General features: G+C 38.3%; 1 protein-coding gene across 1 annotated transcript; it reads left to right on the top strand.

Annotated features, from left to right (window-relative positions):
* Positions 1-201: 201 nt before the first annotated feature.
* Positions 202-3,220, top strand: LOC140848025 (cullin-3-like). Its single transcript, XM_073230078.1, has 4 exons — positions 202-434; positions 1,010-1,186; positions 2,405-2,575; positions 3,098-3,220. Exons 1-3 carry the CDS (start codon positions 300-302, stop codon positions 2,570-2,572), a joined length of 480 nt encoding a protein of 159 aa, XP_073086179.1. The 5' UTR covers positions 202-299; the 3' UTR covers positions 2,573-2,575; positions 3,098-3,220.
* The last annotated feature ends 20,100 nt before the right edge of the window (positions 3,221-23,320 follow it).

The following is a 23,320-nucleotide window of genomic DNA, read 5'->3' as shown; positions in this document are numbered from 1 at the left end:
TGTTTACACTCTTTGGGCATCATCTTTTCCATGTAAATGAATTTACTAATTTATGATATTTTATTGATATTTAAAAGCACTAATCTGAAAGCTGCATTTCATGAGTTGAAATAATAATCATTAGCCCTGATTTTTTTTCCCTTTCCAGTTTGGTGGAGGTTTTTTCTTTCCTTGTAGTAGTTTTTCCTGTGCCAAGGCCTCTTCAAGTATCACAGATCAACATGATGAGAGATTAACATATTTTTCCTAATCTTTAATGTAGCTGGTTTTTGTGTTTTCTGATTACAGACCTTGCTTGCATGTACAAGTTATTTAGTCATGTGCCAAATGGTTTGAAGACCATGTGTGAGTGTGTGAGTTCCTGTTTGAGGGAACAAGGTAAAGCCCTTGTTTCTGAGGAAGGAGAAGGAAAGAACCCCATTGATTATATTCAGGTCAGTAAATATAGAAGATTATAAGTTTATGACAAAGTGGTTTTGACAACTGCTAAAAGGTCACTTTTACTAAGCTATATATTTTGTATTTTTTACTTTGTCCCAATGATAATATGTGTAAATTATCCTAAATATTTTAGAATTTTGCAAAGTAGGCCTATTTATATCGGGTAGCAGGACTCACCTGCTCTTTTCACTTACTAACCTATTTGATGAAGCCCTTATATGCCTTAGTGTTCATTCACCTCCTGTGTAGGAAGAAAAACTGTTTGTTACTGTTTGTTTCAAAATGGTTTTGCTTTCAGTTAGTATTATGAATAAATTATGCTGCAGTTTTTCCATGTTTTAAGTATAAATAAGAAGTTTTTTTGAATATTTTTAAAGCTCTTGTTCGTGTCACCCATTAGTTGAGACAATGAAATGAAAAGAAGTTGAAAACAAAACATAGAATCTGAGTTTAACACTGAATGCACACATTTATCAGCAAAATGATAATAATCGTACATGATCACAAGTATATTATTAATAGAAATTTTATTAATAATATATCCTAAATTTATTTTGTTTTTTGAAAGGGCTTATTGGATCTGAAGAGTGGGTTTGATCGCTTCCTCCAGGAATCATTTAATAATGACTGGCTCTTTAAACAAACTATTGCAGGTGACTTGGAGTATTTTTGCAACCGCAACTCCAGGTCCCCTGAATACGTCTCATTATTTATTGATGATAAGCTGAAAAAGGGAGTAAAAGGGGTAAGTATAAATGTGTGTGAAACACATTAAATTTTATTTGTAAATACAAAATTACTGTATTTTGTAAGTCTGAAATTAAGCATACATTATTCTTTGCTGTACTATGTACTTCCCTTACATGTGTACTGTGATCTTTGAAAAGAATTGTTTAAGTATTTGAAGTGGTAAGAAGAACTTTGACATTTCCCTTAATGTGTAATTGACATAAAAATAAAGAACTAGATAGCCATAGTTACTGACCAGTCCACAGACAGTAAGCATCAGATATGCTATAGAGATGTAACTAGAAAACAGCTACCTGCAGCACAGAATGTTGTTTGCTGTCATCTTGTTCTGGGGTCTGTATATCAAACAATACCTGGATGCAGAGAATTTGAAGACATAAACTAGAATGGCTATCAAAAAATAGTATGAAAGCATATAGTGAAGCTCATCTTTAAGCCTTTATTATATATACTGGGACCTTGGAAGCTCACCATAGCATAGAAAATCATATTAAGCATATTGTGATCACACATAAAATTTTATTTTAAACTTCATTTTGGAACTTATGCAGCAAAAAGGAAAAACAATAGTCTGTAGGTCCTCAGGCAGGCAGCTGCAACAAAGAAACAGGAAGAAGACGACCATGGACACAGAATAGAAAAGACACATCTGTTTGGTCTTCCATAATTTTTAATACAAGTTTTATACCACCTGCACCAGTATCATCTTGCCCTTCCTTAAAAGAGAAGAGCAACAGGCAAGGGGTCTTCTGACTCTTTTAATTAATAACAAATTATTACCCTTCTTTGGCAAAATTTAGGTTTTTATTGAGCTTATATGAAAATAAGCAGTCTTTTTGGCTATGAAAGTTTCTACCGAAGTATTATGCAAAGTCACTGCAAGATTTTTGTGCTTAAAATTTCATTGCATCTGTTTAAGTCACCCTTTAATCCTGCTGCGTGTCACTGCATGCCTCCATCTCAGCGGAGCCCTGGGGCCTGGAGCTCCACTCTGCCCCCGGATGAGGGCTGTGCTGGGCGGGGATGTGGGAGCTGTGCTCGTGCTGTCTGAAGCAGGGGGCCCTCTCTCAGGCCGGTTCCCTCCTCCTTAGAGTTCTCAACCCGATGATTTGTTACCAAAGAGTACTGGTTTTAATTACAGATGAACTATGGTGCTATTTTGGTAGAACTAAAATGTTTTAATTGTTAAATCTTCTTTTCATTGATTTTTCAGCAAACAGATCAAGAAGTAGAAACAGTATTGGATAAGGCAATGGTCCTATTAAGGTTGATGCAAGAAAAAGATATATTTGAATGTTATTATAAGCAACACTTGGCAAGGAGACTTCTCACAAATAAAAGTGTTTCTGATGACTCTGAAAAAAATATGATATCTAAGTGAAAGGTAAGCGGTACACAAGATGGAATGGAGTCTGTCCAACCAACTGATGTTTACCACATGATTAAACACTAGTAGCATATGATTAGAAAATACTTAATTTAGTTAAAATCTTTTTTAATTAGCAAAGGTAGATTTTTTTTTTTGAGCAGGCTATACTGTAGTTCAGGTTCTGGGGCATGCACAGTTGGCTGGAAATTCTCTTGGTATGACAGGGCACGTTCATGGAAATGGGGAGTATCACCATATAGTTCTGTTTCACAAAGTGTGGTCCGTAGACTACCTGTACCCATTACCGCCTGAGATGCTTGTTAAAAACAGAGTTCTGGGCCCTACCATCAGGAAGGCATATCAGAATCTGAAAGAGTCTGGGAATCTACATTATAAAATAGAATCCTTGGGTTATTCATAGAGCAACTCTTGGAAAGATTTAGAAAAGATGGCAGTAGCTTGGAATAGTTTATTTCTTTGTACATTTTCTCATCCAAAAATCCCTCATTTATTTATGTTTGTGTTTTTCCTCCATAGACTGAATGTGGATGTCAGTTAACATCAGAACTGGAAGGAATGTTTAGGGATATGAGCATCTCAAGCATAACTATGGATGAATTCAGGCAACATCTACAGACAACTGGGGTAAGATTCTCCACTTATTTCTACTTTTAAATGAAATTCATTCATGTAAAGTCTTTTTGTTTTTAATTAAAGCATCGTTGATAACAATATTACATTGGTTTAAAGTATATGACACTGTTATTCATCAGCTCATGTAGTCTTCTGCAGTGGGCATTTTCATCCATTATCAGAACTGAATTGCTGGGGTTGGTTCCTTAAATGTCATGAGAGACAACATATGTATTGTCCGAGTGCTTTAAAAATCATTTTCCCCCAGATAAGCTCTTCTTCTAACTATCAATGTTAAAATACTTATTTCTTACTCTTCTAAAACTAAGTTTATCCTCCCTACATGAAGGAACGCACTGAACATTTAATGAACAATGATTCTGCTGCTGTAACCATTCTAGATCATGGAAAGAATCATGGGCCGAGACAGGCGTCCTGAGTTTTAGTGCTCTTGCTTTCACTCGCCCTCAGCACCCAGCGCTGTGCTGTAGGAGACTTGTTTCCCCGCTGTCCTGTGCCTCAGTCTCCTCATTCACATCTGTAAGATCAGCCTAAATGGGCCTGATGTCTGACGAACTGAATATTAAACACTGACACCAGTGCATTTTAAATGTGATTTTGTATTGTGACTCCCAAAAGGCAGTAAGCTAGAATCTATACAGCTTTGGAGTCCAGCGGGGGTTTTGTGAGGATTCAGTGAAGTTCAGAATTTTGTTTCTTTCTAACTGTTTTTCAACTTCACCTTTAACCATAAGTTTTAGAGAACTCCAGCTTTTCTTTGACATTTTCTCTCTCAAGTAATATGTACTGCTTTGTAATTAAGATATGTCACACCCATGAAAGAAATTTGGAGATCTTTCCTCTGATATTTAAATATGAGATCACTTCTACTGGTTCCACAGTCTCTTCACAAGTAAAATAAATGAAAATACCTAATTCTATAGAAATGGGCATTTATATATATTAAGGCATTACTGGGACTTCTGGTCCCTCTCCATTTTAAATAGTTGTATGATTTGCCTCCTATTTGTAGTGTAGAAGGGCTGAAAGCAGGAAAGATAAAAGTCTATGGTAAATAGAAATTTGGGTGGTGAGAACCTGAATAATGCGATCATCCTAGATACTTTTGTCTTTTTTAGATTGTTCAGGGATTTGTAACTTTATTCTAATACATTGATACATATTTTCATCTGATTCAGTTTTTATTACTGTTCATTCTTATTCTATGACTAACTTTACATATATGGAGAGCTATAGGGGGACAACTAGTCAGAATAAATACTCTGTTGAAACTACCTGTAAGGAAAGGTTCAACACCCTTACTGTTTTAGGTATTGTTGAAAATTACCTGGGCTGTGATCTTGAAGGCCCTTTGACAAGAAAATTAGATTCTTTGCTCTTGACTACTTTGTTGGGGTTGTCTCATTTAAAAAGAGGGAGAGAATGATTATTCAACATAATGATTTCATCAGATCTGTTTGCCTTTCAGTTGTTTAAAGTTTGTGAGTTTTCCAGACATAAATCTTGATTGTTCAGACATATTTTTCACTCTGGTAGAGTATTTAGTAATTTGTTAACTACAGTAAGAAGAGTACTTATCAAGATGCTCCATTTTTTCTGCTAATTTGATTGCAGATTCCACTTAAATATAAGGCCACTATTTATAAGGAATTATTGGCTTTTTTATAATTGTTTATCCTAAGAACCTTAAGCTCTAAATTTCCTAAGCCTTAATCTAAATTAGACAGATTTGATGAAAAGTGACAGATTAATCAAAACAGATCTTGAGCTTTCTGAAATCTTTGAGCCCTTTTAAAATATCACCAATCTGGCAGCTGATGATTCTTTGTAACTTTCTTAAAGGTTCTTGGTCTGTTGAAATATCCCAAGACACTGGCTCTTCACTTTCATTTAGAAGTCATAAAATAAGTACTTTCTTGAAATTCTAATAATAATTGTGGTATATTTTATTTAACTAAACCTTAAGCTGAAATAAATGTAAGTATTTGTCCATTTTTTCCTCTGTTTTTAATTTTAAAACAGGGACAGGGTAAGGAAAACCATCTTACAATCATTTTTTGTTTATATCACAAATCACGTCATATCCTTACAGATGTTTCTGGTACCTCTGTCTGTGTATTTGCCCCTATCATGTGCTATCTGAATATAGGCTGAGTGGCCTCAAACTATTGCTGAGATAGTTAGAAAGAGATGATACAAACTTCTAGTAATAGTTCTTTAAGGTTTCTTTTTCCTTCTATTTAACAAGTAATTCATCAAGTGTTTTCTGTGCAAAACATTGTTGTAGAAGTGGGTATACATAGCAGAACAAAATAGACACAAATCCTGCTATGATGGAGCTTACATTCTGATCTGGGAGACAGATAATGAACCAGATAAATTAACATAGCACCTTAGCTGCTGATAGGAGCTGCAGAGGAAATTTGCAGCAGGGAAATGTGGTTAGGAAAGGCCTCCTTTAGAAAAAATGACATTTTTGAGCAAAGACTTGAATGTTAAGAAATTGTGTGGATATATGGGAGAAAGATTAAAAGACTTCATTGTCTAGGATGTATCGAATCAAGTTGTGACCCCCTACTCTAAATCCCCAATTTTGACAAATACAGACAGTTGTCCAACCTTCTCTTTTCATCCTCTGAGAATCTCTGCTATGATCATCTCTCCTATACATCATCTAAGATTTCTAGTTGCAGTTTTTCTAAAGTGGAGTAAACAATTAGTAGATATGTGGGGAGAAATCTGACCACGGAATACTTGTTTATATTGTTCAATTCCTCTCTTTTAAGGATCTGTTATCAACAAATCATGAAGGTTAGATAAAAATGGAGTAATGGTTTAGAACAAGCTGTGAATATCAATAATAAAGATAATATTTCACCCTTAAAAATTCCTATTGATACACTTTATTGTTTTCTTAAAAATTAAATTTGTTCAAAGAATAAATAATTGTGACAGTATTTCTAACATACATTTTCTAGAGGTAGTCATACATTATACAAATATTTAGATCACCTACTATGTAGGACTGGATATACAGTGTCCCATGGAGAGGTTGTTAAAATGTGAACTCCATGTAAAAAACAAGTTTTGTCAATGTAGTTGAAATGTGAATGGGATATTAGAAATAAGTTTGTATGTTAAAGTGGTTTAAAAGATTTAACAGCTGAGATAAAAGATAGTATCGTAGAAATTTCTTTAAAATGACGGTGATATATGGTCCCTTGATATTTTATCTGTAAATTAGCTTACAAGCCAAAATTTTACACTTCTCAGTGACACCAGTAAGACTTTGTTCACATGCATAGTTATCCTTTGATTAGTATTTTATAAGGCCAACAATGTAAGCAATAATTATAAATATTTGCCAAGATAGTTAAAATTTAGAATACACGGGGATGGGTTTAACCTTTAAGAAGAGTTATGTGCTAGATATTGGACATGGAGCTAACTACTTTGATAACTCTAACACAGTGTCAATGTGGAATGGGCAACAAATCCTAGTTCACTGGGGGGCATATGTCTTTCTTTCTGCACAGGTATCTTTAGGTGATGTTGACCTCTCAGTCCGGGTGCTAATGACAGGATACTGGCCCACTCCATCAGCCACACCAAAGTGCAACATCCCACCAGCCCCAAGACATGCTTTTGAGATATTCAGAAGGTAAACAGAAATACAACTTTGCTTTTCTGAGTGCAAATAATTGTTCAAAATTTAAATAAATTTGAGGATTGGTAGTTTCCCTGATTGAGTCTATACTCCATTTTTAACCTCATGTTCTAAAAGAGAAGTTATTATCCCTATGCTTTTCAACTTGTAAGAAAGAGCTGTATACATTCTTTTCAGAGGAATGTTTCTTAATGTCTTTTCTTCAGTATTCAGTGCATGGTTAGGAGTATATTTTGTGTTGTTGATGTCTGCCAGTGGCTTAGGGTGAATTGATTATGAAGAAAGGTGGTCTTTAGAACAGCAGTGACTGAGCAGAGGCCAGGGGCAAGTGTACCAGTAGAAATTATTTAGTATGCTATGTTTATCATTTAATACCTAGTGGAATCACTTAGGTCTTTTTCCCTCTATCTCCATCTCCCTCCCCCCTCCTTTTATTGTTTCCTTTTCTGTAAGTTACTGGAGCTGAACTTGATTCCTGAGATTTCCTTGAGCTTTCAAAGTCTCCCTTCCAGACACATTTGTTAAAGTTGTTATCCTGTGGTTATAATTTCTCACGTATAAATTGCACGATTCTCTGGAACCTTATTTGATTTGCTGAAGGTTTTACTTAGACAAACGCAGTGGCCGACAGCTCACGCTCCAGCATCATATGGTTTCTGCAGACCTCAATGCCACCTTTTATGGATGAGGTAAGAAGGTAAAAATTGATAGTTTGAACATATTTATATTAAGTAACTTAAAAGTAGTCTGTAGAAGTGATTTGTGGATTTTTTGGACATGCATAAATTATTAAAAATAATTTTTAGTAATTATTAAATAGGGTATATTTTTCTGTTTCAAATATTAAATGGGGGGAACATAGCTCCTTGATTTATTTACTTCTATTCCTTTAGTTGTTAACTTAATTTGACAGTATAAAGCCTACACCAGCAATCTTCCTTAAGGAAAAAATAATAGATACTTACACATTTTATTTATGTGTAAATTATTAGACTTGAAATAGTATTGCATAAAATAAAATGAAAATTGATTTGATGGATACAAAACTGTGAGTCTTTTTAAAATTCTCAGTACCCTGTAATCCTTACTGCCAATAAATAAAAATCAGGAAAGTTAATACTTGAGATTTGTGAGATGTACAAAATGTTACTAAAGTGAATATTTAAAAATTAACAATATTCTAGTGAATTGAATTGCCTTATTTTTACAATGTGATTGCTTTTTCATATCTAAAATCATGAGATTTAGAGTAATGATTTACTTGTATTATTTGATGTAATCAGTCATTGACCATAAAAATAGAAAAATAAAAAAAACTCTTAAAACATTAAAGAAAAACTTTTACATGACATTATTGGAAATGTCTATATATATTCTAATTTTTATATTTAATGAAAATGGGAAATATTCCTAAAAATTCATTTAGGTGAATAATGTTTGACAGTATTATATATTCAAGTGGAAATGGGAAGGTCATACTGAAGAACATAGCTTTCAATTATTGCTTGTTTTTGTTTTAAAGGAGAGATTTTTTTCCTAAACAATCATGTTATTTTTGGAAATTTTAATAACAGATCAAAGGGTCTTAAAAACAATTAAATTGTTAATTATTGAAGATGTAAATTTCTACTTTCTACTTCATGAACTATAGAGCAGAAACAGACTTTAAAGAGGACAGTTTTATTTCCCCTGTCTTCTGTGGTTATTTGATCTCATCCTGTTTGTTTTATGTGCAATATCATGTCATCTGCAATGACAGTTTGACTTCCTCCTTACCAATCTGGATGCCTTTTATTTCTTTGTGTTGTCTAATTGCCGTGGCTAGGACTTCCAGCACTATGGTGAATAAAAGCGGGGAGAGTGGGCATCCTTGTCTTGTTCCTAATCTTAGAGGAAAATCTTTCAGCTTCTCACTGTTAAGTATGATGTTGGATGTGGGTCAGTCATATATGGCCTTTATTATGTTGAGGTACTTGCCCTCTATACCCATTTTGTTGAGAGTTTTTATCATGAATGGATGTTGAATTTTGTCAAATACTTTTTCAGCATCTATGGAGACAATCATGTAGTTTTTGTCCTTTTTATTGATGTGGTGGATGATGTTGATGGATTTTTGAATGTTGTAACATCCTTGCATCCCTGAGATGAACCCCACTTGATCATGGTGTATGATCCTCCTCATGTATTTTAGAATTTGTCTGCTAATATTTTCTTGAGTATTTGTGCATCTATGTTCATCAGGGATATTGATCTGTAGTTTTCTTTTTTTGTGGTGTCTTTGTCTGGTTTTGGTACTGGAGTGATGCTGGCTTCATAGAAAGAGTTTGGATGTATTACCTCCTCTTCTATTTTTTGGAAAACTTTAAGGAGAATGGGTATTATGAGTTCTCTAAATGAGAAAATTCAGCAGTGAACCCACCTGGACCACGGGTTTTGTTCTTGGGTAGTTTTTGATTACCAATTCAATTTCATTGCTAGTAATTGGTCTGTTTAGATTTTGTTTCTTCCTGGGTCTGCTTAGAAGGTTATATTTTTCTAGAAAGTTTATTAGCATATAGATTTTCATAGTAATCTCCAATAATTCTTTGTATTTCTGTGGTGTCCATTGTGATTTTTTTCGTTCTCATTTCTGATACTGTTTATGTGTATAGATTCTCTTTTTTGCTTAATAAGCCTGGCTAAGAGTTTCTCTATTTTGTTTATTTTCTCAAGAAGCCAGCTCTTCATTTCATTGATTTATTCTGTTGTTTTATTCTTCTCAATTTTTTTTTTGAGAGGACATCTCTCATATCTATTGATCAAATGGTTGTTAACAACAATAAAATTCAGTATAGGGGGGTCAATGCTCAATGTACAATCATTAATCCATCTCAAGCCTAATTCTCGTCAGTCTCCAATCTTCTGAAGCATAACGAACAAGTTCTTACATGGTGAACGAATTCTTACATAGTGAATAAATTCTTACATGGTGAACAGTACAAGGGCATTCATAACAGAAACTTTCGGTTTTGGTCACGCATTATGACCTATAAACAATCAGGTCAAATATGAATATTCATTTGATTTTTGTACTTGATTTATATGTTGATCCCACATTTCTCCCTCTATTATTATTATTATTTTTATTTTTAATAAAATGCTGAAGTGGTAGGTAGATGCAAGATAAAGGTAGAAAACATAGTTTAGTGCTGTAAGAGGGCAAATGTAGATGATCAGGTGTGTGCCTATGGACTAAGTATTAATCCAGGCTAGACAAGGGCAGCAAGACATCCACAGATGCAGAAGATTTCTCTCAAAGCAGGGGGGGGGGGGTGAGGTTCTGAGCCTTAACTCTGATGATCCCCAAATTCTCACCTGATGGCCCCCCTGCGACTGTGCCTGTCTTAGGTTGTTCCTTCCTTGAGGAATCTTACCCATCTCTGGCTAACCAGTCATCTTCTGGGGCCATACAGGGAAATGTAAAGTTGGTAAGTGAGAGAGAAGCCATATTGTTTGAAAAGGTTAGCTTTTTGCTTCTTTGCAGATTTATGCCCTGTGGCTTCTATGCCCAGCACTTGTCTCGAGGTATCCTTACCACCTGGAGGAATTATGATACTCGGTAACTTCGATATGAGGCACGAATTCTATTTAAGGGTTGTAATTAGGAAGGAAGAAGAAAAGCTATAGAGGTAGCATATGGAAGAAAACATGGGAGGATTGATTATTTCTTTGACATATCTTCTTGTAGAGTACCTTAAGTATGTATAGGTTTTAAACTACTAACTAATTTGTACACACATATTAACATAATAGGAATACAGTGACATAAACAAAGCAAATCTATAATTACCATCCATCTCCAGTGAAGCCAAGAAAACCATTTAGGCACCCTAGGGATTTGTGAAAATTTGTCTATGATATAATGGATATTGTCCAACTGTACTTGAACAGTCTGAGAAAAATCAGACAAATTAAAGCAGCCCATTTCTGGGATCTGTTCACCTCCCATATGTTCTTTTAACCGTAGATAGTCTATAGTCATAAGATTTTGGAGTGCTACGACTTGCACCCCTCCCAACTCCTGGTTGATTTCCAACAGTACAGATCCAGTCAAATTCGTTGTCTCACTGTATGCACATGCCAGCCTAGCTATCTCCCTCCTCATTCCAATGGCAAGTCCAGGAAACGGTGGGGTGGACGCAGCCACAACCACAGCATCGCCTGGATCCCTGTGGAGGCTTTTTGATGATCATCCCCCGGCACGAGTCTTTCAGAGAGTGCTGATCCCGGAAGCTCCTCCTCATATCGTATCTTAGTTCATTTTCTGGGTATCCAAGCTAGGCCTTGATCTTTTGCATAGAAACAAACAGACCCTTTGCCCACACTTTGACATGCCCTCTATACCACTGTGCAGAACTCATTGGAGGTCAGCACACAGGAACTGCTTTTTTTTTTTTTTATTAAGAGAAAGGAATATTATCAGAATAGAGTACCTCCAAAGCTGATCATCTGACACCCTTTAAGTGATCAACATTAAGGATATTTAAAGCATGCGTTGATCTTTGATTTACCAACAGTTTTATCCCATCAAGGAGTAATCCCCCTTTTCTTTCTTTCTTTCTTTCTTTTCTTTTTTTTTTAAATTTTTAATCTACACTTACATGAAGAATACTATGTTTACTATGCTCTCCCCTATATCATGTCCCCCCCTAACAACCACATTATGGTTACTGTCCATCAGCTTAGCAAAATGTTGTAGAATCACTACTTGTGCTCTCTGTGTTGTGCAGCCCAGCCTCACCTTTCTCCCTCCCGCCATGCATGCTAATCTTAATACCCCCTTTCTTCTTCCCCCACCCTTATACCCCCCTGCCCACCCATCCTCTCCAGTTCCTTTCCCTTTGGTACCTGTTAGTCCATTTTTGGGTTCTGTAATTCCGCTGCTGTTTTGTTCCTTCAGTTTTTCCTTTGTTCCTATACTCCTCAGATGAGTGAAATCATTTGGTATTTCTCTTTCTCCGCTTGGCTTATTTCACTGACCATGATACTCTCCAGCTCCATCCATGTTGCTGCAAATGGTTGGATTTTTCCACTTCTTATGGCTGACTAGTATTCCATTGTGTATATGTACCACATCTTCTTTATCCATTCATCTACCGATGGACATTTAGGTTGCTTCCAATTCTTGGCTATTGTAAATAGTGCTGCGATAAACATAGGGGTGCATCTGTCTTTCTCAAACTTGATTGCTGCGTTCTTAGGGTAAATTCCTAGGAGTGGAATTCCTGGGTCAAATGGTAGGTCTGTTTTGAGCATTTTGATGAACCTCCATACTGCTTTCCACAATGGTTGAACTAATTTACATTCCCACCAGCAGTGTAGGAGGGTTCCCCTTTCTCCACAGCCTCGCCAACATTTGTTGTTGTTTGTCTTTTGGATGGCAGCTATCCTTACTGGTGTGAGGTGATACCTCATTGTAGTTTTAATTTGCATTTCTCTGATAATTAGCGATGTGGAGCATCTTTTCATGTGTCTCTTGGCCATCTGTATTTCTTTTTTAGAGAACTGTCTGTTCAGTTCCTCTGCCCATTTTTTAATTGGGTTATTTGTTTTTTGTTTGTTGAGGCATGTGAGCTCTTTATATATTCTGGACGTCAAGCCTTTATCGGATCTGTCATTTTCAAATATATTCTCCCATACTGTAGGGTTCCTTTTTGTTCTATTGATGGTGTATTTCGCTGTACAGAAGCTTTTCAGCTTAATGTAGTCCCACTTGCTCATTTTTGCTGTTGTTTTCCTTGCCCGGGGAGATATGTTCAAGAAGAGGTCACTCATGTTTATGTCTAAGAGGTTTTTGCCTATGTTTTTTTCCAAGAGTTTAATGGTTTCATGACTTACATTCAGGTCTTTGATCCATTTTGAGTCTACCTTTGTATATGGGGTTAGACAATGGTCCAGTTTCATTCTCCTACATGTAGCTGTCCAGTTTTGCCAGCACCATCTGTTGAAGAGACTGTCATTTTGCCATTGTATGTCCATGGCTCCTTTATCAAATATTAATTGACCATATATGTTTGGGTTAATTTCTGGAGTCTCTAATCTGTTCCACTGGTCTGTAGCTCTGTTCTTGTGCCAGTACCAAATTGTCTTGATTACTATGGCTTTGTAGTAGAGCTTGAAGTTGGGGAGTGAGATCCCCCTACTTTATTCTTCTTTTTCAGGATTGCTTTGGCTATTCGGGGTCTTTGGTGTTTCCATATGAATTTTTGAATTATTTGTTCCAATTCATTGAAGAATGTTGCTGGTAATTTGAGAGGGATTGCATCAAATCTGTATATTGCTTTGGGCAGGATGGCCATTTTGACGATATTAATTCTTCCTAGCCATGAGCATGGGATGAGTTTCCATTTATTAGTGTCCCCTTTAATTTCTCTTAAGAGTGACTTGTAGTTTTCAGAGTATAAGTCTTTCACCTCTTTGGTTAGGTTTATTCCTAGGTATTTTATTCTTTTTGATGCAATGGTGAATGGAATTGTTTTCCTGATTACTCTTTCTATTGATTCATTGTTAGTGTATAGGAAAGCTACAGATTTCTGTGTGTTAATTTTGTATCCTGCAACTTTGCTGTATTCCGATATCAGTTCTAGTAGTTTTGGAGTGGAGTCTTTAGGGTTTTTTATGTACAGTATCATATCATCTGCAAATAGTGACAGTTTAACTTCTTCTTTACCAATCTGGATTCCTTGTATTTCTTTGTTTTGTCTGATTGCAGTGGCTAGGACCTCCAGTACTACGTTAAATAACAGTGGGGAGAGTGGGCATCCCTGTCTTGTTCCCGATCTCAGAGGAAATGCTTTCAGCTTCTTGCTGTTCAATATAATGCTGGCTGTGGGTTTATCATATATGGCCTTTATTATGTTGAGGTACTTGCCCTCTATTCCCATTTTGCTGAGAGTTTTTATCATGAATGGTTGTTGAATTTTGTCAAATGCTTTTTCAGCATCTATGGAGATGATCATGCGGTTTTTGTCTTTCTTTTTGTTGATGTGGTAGATGATGTTGATGGATATTCGAATGTTGTATCATCCTTGCATTTGTGGGATGAACCCCACTTGCTCATGGTGTATGATCCTTTTGATATACTGTTGAATTCTGTTTGCTAATATTTTATTGAGTATTTTTGCATCTATATTCATCAGGGATATTGGTCTGTAATTTTCTTTTTTGGTGGGGTCTTTGCCTGGTTTTGGTATTAGGGTGATGTTGGCTTCATAGAATGAGTTTGGGAGTATTCCCTCTTCTTCTATTTTATGGAACACTTTAAGGAGAATGGGTATTATGTCTTCTCTGTGTGTCTGATAAAATTCCGAGGTAAATCCGTCCGGCCCCGGGGTTTTGTTCTTGGGTAGTTTTTTGATTACCGTTTCAATTTCTTTGCTCATAATTGGTTTGTTTAACTTTTGTGTTTCTTCCTTGGTCAGTCTTGGGAGGTTGTATTTTTCTAGGAAGTTGTCCATTTCTTCTAGGTTTTCCAGCTTGTTGGCATATAGGTTTTCATAGTAGTCTTTAATAATTCTTTGTGTTTCTGTGGAGTCTGTCATGATTTTTCCATTCTCATTTCTGATTATGTTGATTTGTGTTGATTCTCTTTTTCTCTTAATAAGTTTGGCTAGAGGCTTATCTATTTTGTTTATTTTCTCGAAGAACCAGCTCTTGGTTTCATTGATTTTTGCTATTGTTTTATTCTTCTCAATTTTGTTTATTTCTTCTCTGATCTTTATTATATCCCTCCTTCTGCTGAGTTTAGGCCTCATTTGTTCTTCTTTTTCCAGTTTTGATAATTGTGATGTTAGACTATTCATTTGGGATTGTTCTTCCTTCTTCAAGTGTGCCTGGATTGCTATATACTTTCCTCTTAAGACTGCTTTCACTGCGTCCCACAGAAGTTGGGGCTTAGTGTTGTTGTCGTCATTTGTTTCTATATATTCCTTGATCTCTATTTTGATTTGTTCATTGATCCCTTGATTATTTAGAAGCATGTTGTTAAGCCTCCATGTGTTTGTGAGCCTTTTTGTTTTCTTTGTAGAATTTATTTCTACTTTTATACCTTTGTGGTCTGAAAAATTGGTTGGGAGAATTTCAATATTTTGGAATTTACTGAGGCTCTTTTTGTGATCTAGTATGTGGTCTATTCTGGAGAATTTTCCATGTGCACTTGAGAAGAATGTATATCCTGCTGCTTTTGGATGTAGAGTTCTATAGATGTCTATTAGGTCCATCTGTTCTAGTGTGTTGTTCAGTGTCTGTGTGTCCTTACTTATTTTCTGCCCGGTGGATCTATCCTTTGGGGTGAGTGGTGTGTTGATGTCTCCTACAATGAATGCATTGCAGTCTATTTCCCTCTTTAGTTCTGTTAGTATTTGCTTCACATATGCTGGTGCTCCTGTATTGGATGCATATATATTTAGAATGGTTATATCCTCTTGTTGGACTGAGACCTTTATCATTATGTAGTATCCTTCTTTATCTCTTGTTACTTTCTTTGTTTTGAAGTCTATTTTGTCTGATATTAGTACTGCAACCCCTGCTTTCGTCTCACTGTTGTTTGCCTGAAATATGTTTTTCTATCCCTTGACTTTTAGTCTATGCTTATCTTTGGGTTTAAGGTGAGTTTCTTGTAAGCAGCAGATAGATGGGTCTTCCTTTTTTATCCATTCTATTACTCTATGTCTTTTCATTGGTGCATTAAGTCCATTTACATTTAGGGTGACTATTGAGAGATATGTACTTATTGCTATTGCAGGCTTTAGATTCGTGGTTACCAAAGGTTCAAGGTTAGCTTCTTTAGTATCTTACTGCCTAACTTATCTCGCTTATTGAGCTGTTATATACACTGTCTGTAGATTCTTCTCTCCCTTCTTATTCCTCCTCTTCCATTCTTCATATGTTGTGTGTTTTGTTCTGTGCTCTTTTTAGGGGTGCTCCCATCTAGAGCAGTCCCTGTAGGATGCCCTGTAGAGGTGGTTTGTGGGAAGCAAATTCCGTCTGCTTTTGCTTGTCTGGGAATTGTTTAATCCCACCATCATATTTAAATGATAGTCGTGCTGGATACAGTATCCTTGGTTCAAGGCCCTTCTGTTTCATTGCATTAAGTATATCATGCCATTCTCTTCTGGCCTGTAGGGTTTCTGTTGAGAAGTCTGATGTTAGCCTGATGGGTTTTCCTTTATAGGTGACCTTTTTCTCTCTAGCTGCCTTTAAAACTCTTTCCTTGTCCTTGATCCTTGCCATTTTAATTACTATGTGTCTTGGTGTTGTCCTCCTTGGATCCTTTCTGTTAGGGGTTCTGTGTAATTCCATGGTCTGTTCGATTATTTCCTCCCCCAGTTTGGGGAAGTTTTCAGCAATTATTTCTTCAAAGAGACTTTCTATCCCTTTTCCTCTTTCTTCCTCTTCTGGTATCCCTATAATATGAATATTATTCCTTTTGGCTTGTTCACATAGTTCTCTTAGTGTTGTTTCATTCCTGGAGATCCTTTTATCTCTCTCTATGTCAGCTTCTATACGTTCCTGTTCTCTGGCTTCTATTCCTTCAATGGCCTCTTGCATCTTATCCATTCTGCTTATAAATCCTTCCAGGGATTGTTTCACTTCTGTGATCTCCTTCCTGACATCTGTGATCTCCTTCCGGACTTCATCCCACTGCTCTTGCATTTTTCTCTGCATCTCATCCCACTGCTCTTGCATTTTTCTCTGCATCTCATCCCATTGCTCTTGCATTTTTCTCTGCATCTCTGTCAGCATGTTCATGATTTTTATTTTGAATTCTTTTTCAGGAGGACTAGTTAGGTCTGTCTCCCTCTCAGGTGTTGTCTCTGTGATCTTTGTCTGCCTGTAGTTTTGCCTTTTCATGGTGATAGAGATAGTTTGCAGAGCTGGTACAAGTGACCGCTGGAAGAGCTTCCCTTCTTGTTGTTTTGTGGCCTTCTCCTGGGAGAATAGCGACCTCTAGTGGCTTTTGCTGGGCAGCTGTTCTCAGACAGGGCTTCTGCTTCCTGCACAGTTGCTATGGGGTTTATCTCCACTGTTGCTGTGGGCTTGGCCTGGCTGGGGCTGTTCCTCCAAAATGGTGCAGCCCAGTTGGAGGGGGAGCAGCCGGGAGGCTATTTATCTCCGTAAGGGGCCTCTGTGCTCCCTGCTGCCCAGGGGGTTAGAGTGCCCAGAGATCCCCAGATTCCATGCCTCTGGCCTAAGTGACCTGTCCTGCCCCTTTAAGACTTCCAAAAAGCACTCTCCAAACCAAAACAACAACAGCAACAATGAGAGAGGGAACAGAAAGAAAAAAAAAGGAAAAAACACGTGATTTTTTTTTTTTTTTTGTCCTCAGGTGCCGGTCCCAGGCACCCGCTCACTGGTCCTGCTGCCCTGTCTCCCTAGCACCACGGTCCCTGTCCTTTCAAGGCTTCCAAAAAGCACCTACCCACCGGTCCCGCAGGGAAAGAACGCTCGATATTCTTTGTCCTCAGGCGCTGGTCCCAGGCACCCGCTCACCAGTCCCGCCGCCCTGCCTCCCTAGCACCAGGGTCCCTGTCCCTTTTAGGCTTCCAAAAAGCACTCGCAAAAAAGAGAGAAAAAAAGGGGAAAAACGCGCTATTTCCTCCGTCCTCAAGTGCCGGTCTCAGGCATCTGCCCACCGGTCCCGCAGGGAAAAACATGGGATATTCTTTGTCCTCAGGCGCCGGTCCCAGGCACCCGCTCACCAGTCCCGCCGCCCTGCCTCCCTAGCACCGGGGTCCCTGTCCCTTTAAGGCTTCCAAAAAGCGCTCACGAAAAAGAGAAAAAAAAAAGGGGAAAAACGCGCGATTTCCTCCGTCCTCAGGCGCCGGTCTCAGGCACCCGCCCGCCGGTCCCGCAGGGAGAAACGCAGAATATTCTTTGTCCTCAGGTGCCAGTCCCAGGCACCTGCTCACCGGTCCCGCCACCCTGCCTCCCTAGCAACAGGGGCCCGTCCCTTTAAGGCTTCCAAAAAGCACTCACCAAAAAAAAAAACCGCTCCGGTTTCTTTCCACCCGCCGGGAGCTGGGGGGAGGGGCGCTGGGGTCCCGCCGGGCCTGGGCTTGTATCTTACCCCCTTCGCAAGGCGCTGGGTTCTTGCAGGTGTGGATGTGGTCTGGATGTTGTCCTGTGTCCTCTGGTCTCTATTTTAGGAAGATTTTTCTTTGTTATATTTTCATAGCTCTATGTGTTTTGGGGAGGAGATTTCTACTGCTCTACTCACGCCGCCATCCTGTCTCCGCCTCTCTCATTCTTCTCAATTTTATGTATTTCTTCTCTGATCTTTATTATGTCCCTCCTTTTACTGACTTTGGGCCTCATTTATTTTTCCTTCTTCACTTTCAGTAATTGTGAATTTAGACTATTCATTTGGGATTGTTCTTCCTTCTTTAAACAATCCTGGACTGCTATATACTTCCCTCTTAGAACTGCGTTCTCTGCATCCCACAGAAGTTGGGGCATTGTGCTGTTGTCATTTGTCTCCATATATTGCTCAATCTCTGTTTTAATTTGGTCATTGATTATTTAGGAGCATGTTGTTACAACTCCATGTGTTTGTGAGGCTTTTTGTTTTCTTTGTACAATTTATTTCTGGTTTTATACCTTTGTGATCTGAGAAGTTGGTTGGTAGAATTTCAGTCTTTTTTAATTTACTGAGGCTCTGTTTGTGGCCTACTATATGGTCTGTTCTGGAGAATATTCCATTGGCACTTGAGAAGAATGTGTATCCTGCTGCTTTTGGGTGTAGAGTTCTGTAGATATCTATTAGATCCATCTGTTCTAGTGTGTTGTTCAGTGCCTCTGTATACTTAGTTATTTTCTGTCTGGTTGATCTGTACTTTGGAGTGAGTGGTGTGTTGAAGTCTCCTAGAATGAATGCATTGCATTCTACTTCCTCCTTTAATTCTGTTAGTATTTGTTTCACATATGTAGGTGCTCCTGTGTTGGATGCATATATATTTATAATGGTTATATCCTCTTGTTGGACTGCCCCCTTTATCATTATGTAATGTCATTCTTTGTTTGTCTCTTGTTACTTTGTTTTGAAGTCTATTTTGTCTATTACTGCAACACCTGCTTTTTTCTCCCTATTGTTTGTGTGAAATATCTTTTTCCATCCCTTCACTTTTAGTCTGTGTATGTCTTTGGGTTTGAGGTGAGTGTCTTGTAGGCAGCATATAGATGGATCTTGCTTTAATATCCATTCTATTACTCTGTATCTTTTGATAGGTGCATTCAGTCCATTTACATTTAGGATGATATTGATAGATATGTACTTATTGCCATTGCAGGCTTTGCATTCATGGTTGCCGAAGGTTCAAGGGTAGCATCTTTACTATGTATCCATCTAAGTTAACTCACTTATTAAGCTATTATAAATACAATCTGATGATACTTTATTTCTCTCCCTTCTTTTTTTCCTTCTCCTCTCTTTATATGTTAGGTGTTTTATTCTGTACTCTTTGTGTTTTTGTTGACTGATTTTGTGGATAGGTGACTTCATTTTGCATTTAGTTAGTATTTTGTTGGTCTGCTTTTTGTGCTGTGGTTTTATTTTCTCTGGTGACATCTAGTTAGCCTTCGGAGCCCTTCCATTTAGAGCAGTCCCTTTAAAATACACTGTATAGGTGGTTTGTGGGAGGTAAATTACCTCAACTTTTGCTTATTTAGAAATTGTTTAATCCCTCCTTCAAATGTAAATGATAATCTTGCTGGATACAGTATTCTTGGTTCAAAGCCCTTCTGTTTCATTGCATTAAATATATCATGCCACTCCCTTCTGGCCTATACGGTTTCTTCTCAGAAGTCTGATGATAGCCTGATAGGTTTTCCTTTGTAAGTCATCTTTTTCCTCTTGTTCGCTGCTTTTAACACTCCATTCTTGTCTTTGCTCTTTGCCATTTTAATTATTATATGTCTTGATATTGTCCTCCTTGGGTCCCTTTTTTTGGGAGATCTGTGTAATTCCATGGTCTGAAAAAATATTTCCTTCTCCAGATTGGGGAAGTTTTCATCAATTATTTCTTCAAAGACACTTTGTATCCATTTCTCTCACTCTTGTTGTTCTGGTACCCCTATAATGCAAATATTATTCTGTTTGAATTGGTCACACTGTTCTCCTAATATTCTTTCATTCCTAGAGATCCTTTTATCTCGCTCTGCCTCAGCTTCTCTGTATTCCTGTTCTCTGATTTCTATTCCATTAACAGTCTCTTGCACCTCATCCAGTCTGTTCTTAAATCCTTCCATTGTTTATTTCATTTGTTATCTCCCTCTGGAATTCATCTCTTAGCTCCTGCATATTTCTCTGTAGATCCAACAGCATGCTTATGACTTTTGTTTTGAATTCTTCTGCAGGAAGATTGGTGATTTTGGTTTCACCAGGCCCTCTCTCTGCTGTTTGATGGATTTTGAACTTAACAAGGTTCTTCTGCATTTTCATGGTGATACAAGCGATTGCCGGCAAGTGGTGCATATGTCAGCTGGGAGAACAAAGTCCCTTCCTGCTTGTTGGTTGCCTCACCCATCTCTGCTGCCTGTGCCAGTCAGTCTCACACAGTGAGCAGCCTCTGGGTTGACCCCCTGAGCTGCTGTGGGTGGGGTGGCTATTGGGATGCCCAAGGGCATTGGCAGGGGTTGCACGCGAGTGGCGTGTGTTCTCTCATGAGAATGATGCCCCTTTCTGCTTTCTGAACTCTGAGCCCATCTCTGCTGCATTTGCTCGGCAACTGCACACAGGAAGCAGCCTCTGGGTTAATCCCCTGAGCTACCACTGGCAAGGAGGCCCTCAGGATGGCCTATGGCACTGGTGGTAGTTGCAGGCAAGCAGCGTATGTTTGCTGTGAGAACAGAGCCCCTATGTGCCTTCCGGATTCTGTGCTGCCTTCTTCTGCTTGTATCAAAAAACTGGTGCCAGGGGCAGCCTCTGGGTGCATCCCCTGAGCTGCCATGGGCAGGTCAACTCTTGGGATGGCCTAGGGCACTGGTGGGGTTTGCAGGTGAGTGCACGTGTTTGCCATGAGAATAATGCCCCTTTGTGCCTTCCGGATTCTGCATCAGTCTCCCCTGTCTGTGCCGGACAGCTGCACGTGGCAGACAGTCTCTGGATCTGGCCTGGTTAGTTTCGTGATGGGAGAAGTCTCTGTGTGGTTGCTGTGGGTGGGGCTACTCCTCAACTCCTCCACAGCAATGGCCACGCAGCCAGTTTGCTCCCAGTGCTGGGGGTGGAGAATGAATGGCAGTCTGCTTTTCACCATGAGGGGCTTCAGAGCTGTGTTGCCACCCAGGGGCTTAGGGTGCCTGAATTCCTTAATGTTTCCTGCCTGCTGGGCTGAGTGTGCCCAGACGATTTTGTTCACCTGTTGAACCCTTGTCCCTTTAAGACTTTGAAAGCACCCGCTTTTCTTTTGTCCCACGGCAACTGGCTGTGGGGACCTGTTTGCAGTCTTAGTCTCAGATCATGATTTTCACTTCCTCTAATATCCTGTACACCATGCAGTGTGTGTCTGTGCTCCCAGTACAGATTAATAGGGCTAGTTATTTAGAAGTCCTGTGCTTCCACTCCTTCCCCACTCTTTCTTTTCCTCCTGCCAGTGAGCTGGACTTGGGGGAGTGCTCAGGTCCTGCAGGTTCATGGCTTTGTACCTTACCCTTTTCTGTGAGATGCTGTGTTCTTGCCAATGTAGATGTAGCCTAGTTCTTGTACTGTATCTTCTGGTCTTTTAGGAGTAGTTGTATTTGCTTTATTTTCAAAATATGTATGGTTTTGGGAGAGATTTCTGCCACCCTACTCACGCTGCCATCTTGAGAATCCTCCATATATTTTTTCTTGAAAGTAAAATTTTGGAGTTTTTATATTCTTAGTGCCTCTTCTTCTTTTTTTATTAAGGTATTATTGATATATGCTCTTATGAAGGTTTCACATGAAAAATAATGTGTTTACTACATTCACCCATATTATTATGTCCTGCCCACACCCCATTGCAGTTACTGTCCATCAGTGTAGTTAGATGCCACAGAGTCACTGCTTGTCTTCTCTGTGCTACACTGTCTTCCCCATGATCACCCCCACACCATGTGTACTAATCATAATACCCATCAATCCCTTTCCTCCTCCCTCTACCCCACCCTCCTCCCCTCCCCTTTGGTAACCGCTAGTTCCTTCTTGGAGTCTGTGAGTTTCTGCTGATTTGTTCCTTCAGTTTTGCTTTGTTGTTATACTCCACAAATGAGGAAAATCATTTGGCACTTGTCTTTCTCTGTCTGGCTTATTTCAGTGAGCATAATATATTCCAACTCCATCCATGTTGTTGCAAATGGTAGGATTTGTTTTCTTCTTATGGCTGAATAATATTCCATTGTGTATATGTACTACATCTTCCTTATCCATTCATCTACTGATGGACACTTAGGTTGTTTCCATTTCTTGCCTATTGTGTACCTCTTCTAATGTTTTACTAACTAGCTGAGTCCTAGAGTCAGAGTGATCTTGGATTGAACTCCAGTTCTGCAGATCTCCATTCATATGACCTTAGGTAAGGTGCTCTTTCACAGTCTCAGTTTCTTCCTCTGTAAAATAGGAATACTTTTGTTTTCTGTCCAATAGCATTGTGTGGGGGAAAATCAAGTAAGGATATAGACTATCTAGTAGAATTTTCGGTACATAATAAACCTCATACATGGTACCTATTGTCATGGTTAACATAAAAGGTTCTCACATAACCTTATTTGTTAATTCAGTCCTACAAGGTAGGCAGAGGTGTTGTTACTGCCACTTTTAATGTTTTTAAATGAAAAAAAAGAAAATGGAAATAAAGTGACTTGCCACATATTGTATCCCAATTTGGTAGCAGACCTGAGGCTCCAACTTCTCACGTTGAACTCCAGACCATCTCACTATACCACTGATCCAACTTGCCCATGAAAAACAAAGCCTCAATTCAGGTGAATTTCAAAACCTTCATTAATAAGAAAGAGGTACTGAGTATGGTATTTCACTAACAAATATGAAAGTGTTTTGCAATTTTAACTACTGCCATGTAGTGTGGCCATCTAAATATCACTTTTACTTATATCATTTTTGATGAAGAGCTTCAGGAATTTTAGATAATTTCCATTTTCAAGATCTCTGAGTCTCTGGCAAAAGGGTTAATTTCAAGAAATTAACCTTTAGTACCAATGCATTATTGGAAAGTGGAAAATAAGACAAAACCAGAAGATTCTTTCCTTTTTCTTTTCATCAAGTTTGTCCCATAGAGTGAGTCACAGCCAACACTGCTATCCTCTAGGGCTCTAAGTCACCAACCTACAAAAGGTATCCGTTCTTTGTCTATACCCTGATGCAAAATAAATTTGTGGAGTGTTACTAACAAACTTTAAACTTCTCAGAATCATCTGTTTGGATA

This window comes from Manis javanica, chromosome 2 (genome assembly GCF_040802235.1).
Source record: "Manis javanica isolate MJ-LG chromosome 2, MJ_LKY, whole genome shotgun sequence".
Classification (NCBI taxonomy): domain Eukaryota; kingdom Metazoa; phylum Chordata; class Mammalia; order Pholidota; family Manidae; genus Manis; species Manis javanica.
The sequence above is the reverse complement of the archived record's forward strand: the minus strand, read 5'-3'. Positions and strand labels throughout refer to the sequence as shown.